Below are 12851 nucleotides of genomic sequence, written 5' to 3'. Positions count from 1 at the left end.
TATGATGAAGATATTAAACAGTACTGGTCTCAAACAACCCCTGAGGGACATAACTTGTCACTGATCTCCATCTGGACATTGAGCCATTGACTACTACTCTCTGGATGTGACCATCCAGCCAATTCCTTATCCACAGAACAGACCACCCATCAAATCCCTATCTTTTAGACAGAAAATGCTGGGAAGGAATATTAGAAATGGACAGAGAAAAGAAAGGTACCCCCTAAGACTTTTCTGTAATCTGTGGGCAAGCATGCAGTGACCCTCCCAAGGGAGCATGACCCTCTCCACCTTTCCTTCCAGAATCCCATTGAGTGCCCCCAAGTGTCCCCCAACAAACATAAACCCCTTTATAATGCCTCAGGAATGGCAGTACCAGGCCACAAAGGAGCTTGGCCACACTTTGGGCCTCTGCAGCAGGAAAGTATTGATTAGGCAAAGAATACTATCCCTGCAAAGTGCACTGTGTTCCAGAAGGAAAATATCTCAAATGTTTCAGCACGTTTGGCCAGGAAATCCCTTCCTGACTCAAAGCTACCCAGTGGTTTAACACTGAGCCTGAAAGCAAGACAGTAACACCAGGAAGGTGATAACTAGCTTTTACTGCTGTTCCTCATTCCCGGGGAGCAGGGTGTATCATTAAATGGAGACAGTGAATGCTACGACGACTATACCACAGCCAGAAAGGCTCAGGGGCAGCTAAGTGCTCTGCAATCACTTTCTGAACAGTTGCAACAGGTTAGCCAGGCCCGACTCATCACTCAGACTGCACATCCAGGTATGTCCCCGTCTCACCTTCCCTCCATCCTCCTTTCCTTACCTTTCACTATCAACACGGTGTTTAGTCTGCACTTTCCCTTTGTCCTTCTGTGGGGCTGCGTCTTCTAGAAAGCTGTGGTCCAGGCTGTCCTCAGGAACAAAGTCCTCTACGCTCTGTACTTTTGCAGGAGCTTCAGGGTGGGGAGAAGGAGCGGCAGCAGCAGGATCTGCATTAGCAACAGTAGCCATAAAACACAGCATTCACCACCAGCAAGACAGAAATTTGCTTTTTACAGCTCTATCCTGCCCAGGGTGGCAGCAGCCACGAAGCAGGACCTCGGCTTCACAGCAAGGGAAGAGGAAGGTTATGAACAGGATACTCAAACCAGTCCGGAATCTTGCAGGAAGGCATTCACAGACCACACATGGCCTCTGTGGTTTAAAATGCACCAGGCTGACCCAAGCTCTTAAATAGTCTTGAAAAACTCTCTAGCAGGAACAGACTGTGCTCTACAGTGAATGCTATTACTGACTATACCACAGCCAGATTTCATACCTATGCTGTGAGCACCGCTCCTCTGTGATGTCCCTTCATTATTCTCTTACCTTCTCCAGACTGTTAGTTCACCCACTCACCTCCTCTTGCTTTTTGAACTGTAACTGTCAAAGGCAGGATTTTTCACACTGTGCTTTTAGATGCCCTGTGTAACCAAAAACTCAAGAGCTACTGCAAATAGAGGCTCGCTTTAATAGAGACTGTTACCCATCTTCAAGATATCAGGATGAAATCTTGTGAAATTAGCATAACCAAGAAGCCTAAAGCAACTACCCTTTTCAGAATTTGCAATATTCAACCTTTTTCTTCTGCCTGGACTGCACTTCACATCTAGCCTCTTTTCTTTCGGCTGAACAAGATTTGTATATTTTTTCTAGATTTTGGTCTGCTAGTACAGCTTTCAGATCACTTTTGCATACAAATAATGCTATTACTAATGCCATAGAGTAGCATTAGTGCAAGAAAACACAGCCAAAAGAATTACTACTGCAAGACTTCAAGGGAAAGCTTAAATAGTAGCTCCCATTAAAAAACAAGTATTACTTTGTGACAGTGATTTTTCAACTGCTTTCCAATTAGTTAGTCCCTAGATATGTCCCAGTAGAGGTGCAGACCCGTGACACGCTATGTAAACCAAACAGATCAGCTTTTCCTAGCTGCCTTTTGCAACCCCCCCCCTTCAGATACGAGGACTGCAGGCCAAAAGCCTAAAATAGTTCTCAAGCTAAGCAATAGATTTAAAAAAAAAAAGCAGAAAAAGAAAAAAAACCCCAAGACCCAGAGACTGTAACACTGGTAGTAGACCACTTGTCTTTTTTCTATGTATCAATATGACAAAGGTTTTTTTATTGACAAGGGATTTCTAACATTTGCTCCTCCTTGTTTGTTTGTTTGTTTGTTTCTGAGTGGGAAGAGTCATAAACAAAGTGAAATGGGTGTATTGTGTCATACCTGGGAACAGATTCAGGATGCAGAACATTGTGTGCAGATCTAAAACGGAAAGATTTCAACATCTGAAACTGCAAACCGTGTTCCCAGCACCTCCTCCTTTCTTTCTGTGGGTGTCTCAAGAGTACTGTGAACTCTAGAGATTGACAGCTTGAGAGGGAAGGTATTTCCACAGGGTGATTCAAACCATGTCATGCTAATGATTTTTAGGCAGTGCCAGCTCTGCAGCTCCAGTTAGCTTCGCAAACAAAGCAAATGCGACAGGCAAATTAAGGTCCAGATCAGTAAAAGTACATGCAACAAACCCCTCAATGTTTCTACCCTGCAACGCTGTTTGGCAGGGGTTTGGACCGAACGCTGAGCTACTCTACTCCATTGTGTACTGGCACTGAGAAGAAGTCAAGGCAGGCTGCCCTCTGCCTCAGCCCATCTCTGAAGGAGCGTTTTTCCCCAGAGGGGAATCCGCTACAGAGCCTGGACTTATGTGATCATTTCTGGCTGAATAACCTTTAAAACCAGCACTCTGCTGTTCCCGTTAACACACAGAAGCCCCTTTGAGCTGCCAGACTCTTGTGAAGACGGAGCTTCAAATAGCTTCTCGAACATTTTTTCTTGCTATTCAAGAGGCATTTGTGCTCCTGGTAAGAAGCTGACAGTTATTTTATTAATAGTGTCTCCTGTGTGTTCAGTACCTTCCTCCTGAAGCACACCACGGCCACTGCTCAGCTGGCTGGACACAGTCCCCATCCAAGTGCAGCACCGAGACAAACCACAACGCCAATCAGCAGAAAAATAGAGAGTGACAGCGCAGCTCTCCTGGCACACACACTGCACACACTCATAGCCTGTGGTCTTCAGATTCCTGTCTGCTCAGCCTCTTGCAGGGAAAAAATGAAAGGAAAACAGAAACGCCCAAGGGCAACACCCTGCCTACTACACGCTGCATTCCAGCACCTACCTGGCTGGGGAGGAGAGGGGTCTGATGCAGGAGATGTCCCAAACAGACGGGAAATAATGCTGCGCTTCGGTGGCGGGACTGCAGCCAGAGGTGCTGGGGAGGCTGTAGCTGGCGGAGGTGCGTGTGGCTGCTGGGCTTCAGGTGCAGGCACTGGTGAAAAAGATGGGGGGGGTTCAGGAGAGATGGTGGAGCTTGTGGAAAGCGGCAGCTGTGGCTGTGGGGTGCCAGGGCTGGAGCTGCCCGTTGATGTGGAGCTTGGAGGTACTATGGGTGACTGGGAGCCAGAGGAAGGGCTTTGCCCATTAGTTGTTAATGGCGACGCGTGTCCTCGACTTCGGGCTTCCATCATTTCAAGGAAGCTGCAAGGAAGATAAATTGCCAATGTAAGGAATGGAGAAAACATGCCCCACAGAGCCCCGAGCACGATGCTGGGCTGCTTTGGCTATGTGCTGGGCTGGGAGGGTATGGGTCTGCTTTCGGTGATGCTGCAACGCCCTGGGCCACAATAAATCTGGTTCACCCACATGAGCTAAACTCACCCGATCTGCATCGAGGTGTGGAGAATCCCAACCTGCTCTGCACTACAGGATGAAGCCTATATTTGCAATGCTGCTGGGAACTCCCTGGGTAGACAGACTGTAACAACACACCAGGGCTTGAAACACAACCTTAAGTCAGTTCTTGGACATATGTCTCCATGGGAGTAAGTGCTACAGGAATGGCACATTTTTAGATTCAGCAGAAGAGATCAAAGTGTTCAAGAAAACTCAAATGCTATAAAAGCCTCTTCTTCCGGCCAAGAATGGATTTGAGAGGAATATCCTTGAACGTCAAAAGAAAAAGAGCTATCCAGAGGGCTCACAGAGGACTGACTGCAATTATCCTTCTTGCAACGTGCGGATACACAGGCAGCCTCTCCCCCTGCATACGCTCCCACTCCGTGTGGGAGGCAGTGGAGCCAAGCAGCAGAAGCTCTGAAGCAAGTTGTGGTCCTGGCTGGATTCCTGACTAGAAGATCAATAAAGTCTGTATCGCTAGAGAGGCTGAACTGCTCTATCCTTTTCAAAAAGGAAACCAAGCCTGATCCTGCTGCAGCCTCCTTCTGCCACCCATTTGGTTAGCAGTCTTTTCACAAGCTGTATGCAAAGAAACACTAACAGAAAACCAGGCTTTTACTACGAAATGGTCTCAAAATAAGATCTGCTGCACACCACACATCTGAGAGATATAAAAAGGATACTCGAAGTGAAGTATCATGGATAAAATCTAGCATGCCACGGTCTTGCCTCTCGTTTCATTAAGCCTAATGATCTTGTGCACAGAGGCTCTGGGTTCAACTGCTTCTGGGAGAGAGACAGACTGGGTTGTGCTCCAGGCGACGAGCATGTCAAAACAGAGACTCCTCTCCTACACAGAGCCCGACCTCGTCCTGCAGGGACTCGAGCCAGACAGACACCTTCACTGGAACGACTGCTAAGCAGAAAGCAAACTGCAGGGGCTAAAAGCCTCTAAATCCCCTTGAGACATTATTTCCTATTTTAAGGAGCAACCTGATATACTTTTAAGGAACAAACTCCTATACTTTGTGACCAGCAGTGTCTGGAGCCCTAGAGAACAACATGCCCAGGCAGCTGTTACTTGAATTGGAAAACCAAGAGTCCTTCCTAACTAAGGAACTGGCTAAAGTGGCGATAAAGGGTAACACTAAAAAGCAGTATTCGCTAGGACAGAAACCCTGCGTAGAGTTCCTCAAGGATTAGCCTTGAGATAAGAAGACCGGCCTAAAGGCTGCAATTGCAACGCTGCCTGGGAGGAGCAGAAAAGGAGCCTGGCTGTCACACAGCCATCCACTCCCTATCCCCCATGACCGCTGTCAGGGCACCTAAATTAGTGCCACACTGGGGCAGCCTCCCTGATGCTTCCATCAGGATCTGGGGAAAGGCTTAATGTGTTTATTCCACCCAGCAGACTGGCTACAGCAAAGCGAGCTCCTGGCAGAGTTGGGATCAGAGCATGCAACAGAACATCCGTTCCAGCATCTTCCCTCCCAGGGGACTCGGAGCTGGGGTGAGCTGTGCGACAACATGTTCCACTGAAAATGATGCATGATTTGTCATGCACCAAAGAGAAAATATAAAGGAACTTAACTCTCGCACTGAGCTCTGTGGAGACTGCATCGGGTTTGTTCGGAAGGTGCTCAACGCATCACATGCACCACAAGAATATAACAGTGTATTTTCAGTGCATCTGTCACTGTGCTGCAGGGCTGAGCAATTGCTTATCGCTCCTTTTTTGTGGAGGGGTCACCATCCATAAATTCAGCATCCCTTGAGGCACACTACGCAAGGCATCTGTGGTGAGGGAAAGATAAACCAAGGGTACCTGCAATTCAGCCCTTGTCCAACAAAGCGAATGCTCTGAATCCACAAAGCCATGTGAATTGCCATGGCCTGAAAAGCCATCCACGAGACTTGCCTGCACAGGGTGTGCAGCTCTGCAGATCCACGCCAGAAGCACTGAGTGCTAAATTCTGTCATCCCTCCCCTCCGAGCTTTGATTCAGGGCTCCCAGCAGGCCAAAGGCAGGATGGCTGAATAGCTCTGCTTTGTGGTACTTGCTCCTCCTCCTCCCAAGCCCTACTCAGGTTAAAGACTCGTGCCTCCCAACTGTGAAGAGAGATTAATCCTAGCTGATCTACACGCACCCTTGTTCTGTTTATAGCAACAGCAGTCCTGGCTGGAAGGCCTGCAAGCTTGGTCACTGCATCCAGCATCCAAGGTACCGACGCCAGCGCTGCTCGCTCTCCTGGCTGAGCTGAGCTCTGTGCCTATGCGAGCACCTACATCACCAACGGTGCGCGAAACCAGAACTGAACCACCTCTGAATCTCTGATCAAGACGGTGGGCCCCACCATCGAGGCAACTGGGTGACTCAGGGAGGACAAGATGATCATACACTGAAGACTAAGGAACAAGGATCCCGTATGAAGTACATGCGAAGTATGTATATAGTCATTTTAGGATACAGAATATGAAGCTCAAAGAGCACTTAAAGCTGGACCCAACAAAGCACAGGACACTCTTTACAATATCAGGGTATTTGAAGATTTACTGTACTATGTACTACCAAAGCTGCCCATTTTGGAAACAACCTGCTTTGTTCTGGGCAAGCAGCCAGCTCCAGAAGGAGGGAGGGCTGCGACTACCACCTGTTTCTCCTGCAGAAACACATGAATTTTAAGAGCTGGAGGGAAAAAATGCTACATAACTGAAGTATAAAGAGTGTCATCCCTCCCTCCAGCTCAGCTAGTCTGGAGTGTAACACACACGCAGGCTTCTTCTGCACCTGCTCCTATGCCTTGCTCACCTACATTACGTGAAGGGTGTAAGAACAAGTTATTTTTAGTAGACAGACACAATGGTTATTTGGGGACAGCACGGCACAGGTTCTTACCCCAGCACAGCGCCAAGGAGAGCTGTGGCACGTGTGCTTTGTGTCACCTTCCTCATCCCCAACCAGACACGCGGGCCAAGGGCTGTGCTGTGTGCCATGACACTGGGGAAATAAGGATGGTCTGATACAGGTTTTACATGGGCTGCATAAGCCAGCTCTGAGGAGCTTTCATATTCGTATCTTCTTCCGTGAAAGAGGTGGGTGGAAAAACAGCATACGTGAAAATGCTGCCAGCAAGCTCTCAGTAATTTCCAGGGTGGAGGTGTCTAAGCATCCTCCACACTTCAAAAATACTACATAATGCATGAATGCTTTCTCTGGCTTTACACACACTCTTCAGAGGCACAAGCGTGGCTGTTTTGGGAACACATCAGGCCAAACCTGCCACGTGTCTGCTTTTTCTCATAATCTATACAATCTGGCCACTATGTTCCTTGTTCTATCATTCTGCCAGTCCTTCGCAAAAGGACTCACTCAAAATCTTACAGTGAAACAAGCAGCTTCACGTCCGTGCTAGGTGTGGCAGACCAGGTCCTATTAATGAGATGAACTCATGCTGTGACCTGAGCACACGTGTTCTGGTTGGGATCCAGAGACAGAGGCATGCCACGCAATTCCCGATGGGTTACCTGTCCTCACCCATGTGGGCTCCTGGGTTGCATTTCAATCCTTGCATTTCAGACCGAGTAACCACTCCACACCCTCAAAACCCCTGAATAACTTGACCTGCTCACAAGAGGAGACTTTTATACAATTTTAAAGATGAACATGCTCTGCGGGAACAAAAATTCATCAGGGCCTGTGGTTACTGTTGCTCTGCTCCCAGAGCAAACAAACAAAAAAGCACAAAAGGACTTGTTAGCCTCACAGCTCCTAAAACTGTCACCACTCACGTTCATTTACTGTCAAAGATGGGAGCAGCCTGAAGCTTTTTGGCTCCTGGTTCTAACGCGCTGTGATCAACTTTTCAAATGTATTTCATGTGGCAAGAAGTGTTTTGGGTTATTTTATTAATTATGAAAACAAAGATTAATAGACTGTGCGACATCCATTTAACTGGGGTTGCTGAGGGCTGGATTTCCACCTGTTTGCTTTGGGCTCACTAAAAGTACTGAACCTGATCCCCCCCTAAGCCCAGGTCCCTGAACGTGAAATCGATTGCCAAGTGGGGTTGAATGCTGCTGCCCAGGCCTCGGGGAGAACATCCCCTCCCCAAGAGCTCCTCAGGTCTTCCACTTCACACAGAATGGATGCACCTTAAGTGGAAATGACAAAGGCAGAACAAGGGGAAGAGAAAGCAAAAGTGGTTTTAGTTTCCCAACTGGTAATTCAGCCTTTAGCTGGTGATTCCGGACCTGTACTTCAATATAGCTGAAGATATGGGAGAACAGTTTGAGCTGCAGGTCCTCCTGCCAGACAATGCTGGTGTTACTCAGCACCACGGTCTTTGCAAAATTACGAGCTGTGCTCAATGCGGAAAAAACAACCAACCAAATAAACCCCCAAAACCCAATCAATGACTTTGCAGTGAATCAAGCTGTGTAACGCAGGGAACGTGTCTCCCAAAAGAAGAGTCCTTATCAGGAGAGCACAAAGGCCTTTCTGCAGGCACTGGTCCATCATCCACAGGATGAGAGGAAACGGCCTCAAGTTGCCCCAGGGGAGGTTTACGTTGGATATTAGGAAAAATTTCTTCACCAAAAGGGTTGTCAAGCACTGGAAGACGTTGTCCAGGGAAGTGGTGGAGTTCCCATCCCTGGAGGGATTTAAAAGACATGTAGACATGGTGCTTAGGGACATGGTTTAGCGGTGGGCTTGGCAGTCATAGGGTAATAGTTGGACTCGATCTTAAAGGTCTTTGCCAACCTAAAATTTTCTATGCTTCTATGATCTTCCCTACTTGGACTATCCTGGATGACCTGACGCCGCGGATGACAGCCACACTGCACCACCGGCAAAGTACCAGAAGGACTTGCGTCATGTGGCAAACCTGGGACAGATCCTGCCGCTGCAGAAGCTGTACCTTGGATCATACAGTATCTCAGATAATCTGAAGTTCAACTGCTTTGAATATATTTTTACAAAGCCTGACTAGCAGTTTGCATAAGAGCTCTTAAACACAAGGAGCGAATGACCTGAAAACTCATTTCTCACGAACAATTCCTGTGAAGAAGTTGGACTTCACATGCTGACAAATCAAATAATCACACAGCAGTTTAGAGATGACGATTTCCTGAAGTTTCTCAAAACTGAGTGAAAGAAGATGAGATATCTCACAAAGAGTAACTTGACCACTCCTTTTGACTTACTTATATTAATCCCTAGGGAAAAAAAAAGTTAATTCAAAGAGAGTTGATTACTTAACCCTTGAAATTAAATTTCATCTTTTGATATTAAAAAAGAGTAATACTAGAAAAAAATGCAGCCCAACATAAAAGCTCATGAAAACCATATATTAAATGTGTTTCTTATTAACTTTGGCAAATGTTTCCACCAGCAGTGTATTCCTGGGGGGTGGGGGGGGAAATATGCAAGAAAAGCTTCCACAGTTTCCCCAAAACTATTTCTCCACATGCACTATTCAGTGAGGGAACAGGCATGCTGAACATAAAAAGTTTTCCTTGTGATAGAAGATAAGCTTAGTACAATTAAAGATGGAAAAATTGAGCAAATTAAGAACAAATTCAGAAAAGAATAAAAAAAAAAGTCATTGCTGTTGGTTTAATAAGAATTCAGGAACTCTAAAAGGGCTGAAAAATGTTTTTAGCTGCATTGAAAATGTAAAATCTGAGGGAAATGTAAATCCACAGGGAAAGTAGCAGAGCAAGAGGTGTGTCAGGCAGAGAGGAGACTAAGCACCGGGAAAGAGCTGGAAGACTCTAAATGCTTCTTATTCAGGCAAAGCCCAGCCAGTGCCTGCCAAGGGATGGCTTACATAAGGCGGATGAGGCAGCGTTGTGTGCCACCTCGTGTTGTCTCTGGGATCCACATTTTGGAGCAATGACGTTTTGTCCTTGGGTACCCAGCCACAGCAGGAGGAAGAGTTCTTGTGCTCTTTCTGTTCTTACCCATCCAAATTTAGCATCAGTCATTGTGGCAGAGCAGCTCCTAGATGTGCACGGGGGTGAATGAAATAACCTAGATGTCCCAGCACTGTCACCTCGCCTTGCTCCATGGCCTGATTTTATGGCAGTCTGAGGTGGTGGACATCAGGAGAGGAGGAACTGCCTCAGAGGAGGTGCTGCAGCAGCCATGCCGCAGTCTGCACCAGCCATGCCTGCAGACACCTCTTGCTGCACAATTTGTGGTGACCAACAGCAGATCTCCAAGTACAGTCTAAATTGAAGCAACCAAGACAAGGGCTTCACATCTGCCAAGGGTCAACAAGTCAGACTGCACCAACACACATGCTCTATATAACCAGGTGAGTGTCAGAGGACAATGTACCAGATGCTCATTTTGACACCCACTGAAGTAGCATGTTCAACATGGTAATCCCAAAACAATGGGCATCTGACAAGCATGGGTGCAGGACCTTCCCAAGCCCCAATAACCAGCACCGCGGACCTGCCTTGCGATGGCAAGCTCTAATTCCCACCATGTACTGTCACTGCATCCACAGATACTCTGTTCACCTGCCTAAACTGTTTACTAACAATTGGAACCTTTCTCAAACCTGAGTTCCCTGCCATATGAGAGCGGTTATTTCTTTAAATTGGAACTTTGGTTGAAGGACTTGAGCCTGAAGAGCTCCTGCAGGGATGAAAAACGATCGTAGGAAGAGTATACTTCTCAGCTCTGGAGTTGAAGTAACCCCTTTGCAGCTCATTTTTTGAGAGGTGCCACTGAAACAGGCTCTTTGTTTCTACCTGGGGTGCAGAGAAAAAAAAACCCTCAAAAATCCTAAAATAGTGCTCTGTTTTAACCAGTGTATCAAAGTACTCAGACACAACACAGCCTGGTGCTTTTTTTTTTTTTGGATCAGTGGCTCAAGCCAGGAAGCTTCCAGGGATACTTTAAAGAACTTTCTATAAAGAAGCATTATTTTCTGAAAGCAAAGAGCATCAGTCTCAGTACACAGACATAAATGTGCAGTTGCTGAAGTCAAAGCAGAAATTGGCCAGCTGTATAAATACGCCACTTAATTTGCTAAACCAGAATCCTAGGGAAACCTCTTGCTTTTAACATTTTAGCAACTCCTCTTCTGTCAGGTACCATGGCTAAGGTATTTCTTAGGCCATGTTAAGCCAATTCTACAGCCTAAGAGTGCAATTAGCCACCTGCAGTGCAAGCCCTCCCCAGCAGCTGAGCAGCAGTCCTTTGCTGCAGCGCACCGTTCTGCAGCGCAGAAGGGCAGCGGGCATCTTCAGGTGCACGCACCTCATCTCCCGATCTTCCTGCGCTCACCAGCCGGTTTGGAGAATGACAGGGCTCTGACACACAGGTCAAACGGTTATCTGGCTTTGGAGTTTCTGCGGATGACTCAAGGGCTTCTACTGAGGCGATGCTAGCCACCACCAACTGCACCAAAAGCTCCTCTGAGCTCACGAAAGGCAAGAACATGGCTTTCAACTCGTTAGTGCACTGTGCCTAGAGCAATGTGACCAGTCTGGCCCGAGGATTCTGGATGCTACCACATTGCAAATGATCCTCCTTAGTAATCACAGTATTTCTGCAAGAGCATGTACTCTCTGGCACTGGAAGCACTCCAGTATTATAAAATGGTGTATGTTGGTGTGGTTACACTTCCTTTAAGTTCTGGTGTTCAGCAGCTGCTCCTCAGAGCCAGCCCAACTCAGATTAACCCAGAAACAGCTACGGCAGAAAATTGTTTTCTGCTGGATTTGTGAGCTGAAGTGGCACATGTGAGGGTTCAGCAAATGCTAAAGCTGGGGTAAGGGTGAGGGGTGACTTAAGTAGCAAGATCTTCTGGTGTAAGTTTGGAACAGTTCTGCCAACTCTTGATTGTTTTAAGTATCTTCCCATTACTGATGCAGTATAAACAAAAGTACTGCAAAAACCAATCTTGACAGCACAGCCCACACAGCTCAGTCCTTTGAGTAGGGACATCAAGAGAACTGCTGAAGGCACGAGGAGACTAACCAGTCCCTAAGGAAAGGAAGGAGGTGAATGCTCTGGGAACAGTACTGCTCTGTGTGTATATGGGGTGGTTCAATGCTCTCACAAAGGAAAACACACCAACCAAGGTTATACAGAATTTGAAACTCAGTCTGAAAAATGCTTGTTAAAGTGGCTGTACATGAATATTTCATAATAATCGACTCCAACTTCCAAATAAAGCTGCCTGTAAAAAATATTTTTCCAGTTCATTCCAGGGTTGACTTTTCTGGCTTGCACATCGCTGCAATAAAGATCTTGCAACGGGAATTCACAGAACACATTTGTCACCAACACACAAATCTGAAGAGATTCCTGTTCACTGTGCTACAGATGTACTGGCTTTGCAGGGCTAAATCTGGCAAATGCGTGTTTCAAGCAGCAGGCAAACAGACAGGGACTGAACAAACACAGGCAGCAGGAACTAGCCATAATTTCAGACCAGAAATGCACCGAGGAGTCTAGAAGTATTCAAAGGGAACAAAAGACAACAGTGCTGTTGCTATTACTTTCTGCCTATCACAAGACACACAATACATAGGAATGCAATAGCAAGAAGAGGAACCAACTTGTGTGCTGAGCAGTAGAGAGGTGGAAAATATCCCCTTTCAGCATCAGAGGCTGCAACATCCTTATCTACAATCCCTTCAGTGTGTGCTGCCTCCAAGTGTGCTGCTCAGCTCCACCTCCACTGTCCTCTCATAGACCACGTGCCTGTAGGAACCAGATCCTTTCACAGGGATCCCCCACTGCATGCTTTATTTCAGGTGATGCCACTTAAAAGTGACATTTTACAAGATGCAAAGAAACCCTAAATGTCACTCTCTGCACCCTTCAGTCTGGCCACAGGCCATAGCTGGGGCTGCCCAACATTCACGTGACACCTAGACCACAACAAAACAGTTAGAAAAGATGGCTCAATGACATACAGTTCGTAGTTTTGATCTTCTGTCTCTTGCTGCACTGACAGCTCCTCCAAAGTTGCATCAATATCCAGCTGATTCGTCTCCAGCTGCCGTAGCAAGGTCTCCCTCTGAAGAAAGGAAAACAAGCTGGGTC

At 46.8% G+C, this 12851-nt stretch overlaps 1 protein-coding gene across 2 annotated transcripts in view; it reads right to left on the bottom strand.

Annotated features, from left to right (window-relative positions):
- The window catches only part of RABL6 (RAB, member RAS oncogene family like 6), a 60032-nt gene that overhangs the window by 16911 nt on the left and 30270 nt on the right, over window positions 1–12851 (bottom strand). For both annotated transcript variants that reach the window (XM_075772100.1, XM_075772101.1), the window contains 3 exons: window positions 12722–12825; window positions 3222–3580; window positions 821–986 (listed from right to left, as the gene is read on the bottom strand). In XM_075772100.1, the coding sequence (XP_075628215.1) occupies window positions 821–986; window positions 3222–3580; window positions 12722–12825 (629 nt within the window). The remainder of the gene's footprint in view (window positions 1–820; window positions 987–3221; window positions 3581–12721; window positions 12826–12851) is intronic.

The sequence above is a fragment of the Balearica regulorum genome, chromosome 20 (assembly GCF_011004875.1).
Source record: "Balearica regulorum gibbericeps isolate bBalReg1 chromosome 20, bBalReg1.pri, whole genome shotgun sequence".
NCBI lineage: Eukaryota > Metazoa > Chordata > Aves > Gruiformes > Gruidae > Balearica > Balearica regulorum.
This window is presented reverse-complemented; position numbering and strand designations above follow the sequence as displayed.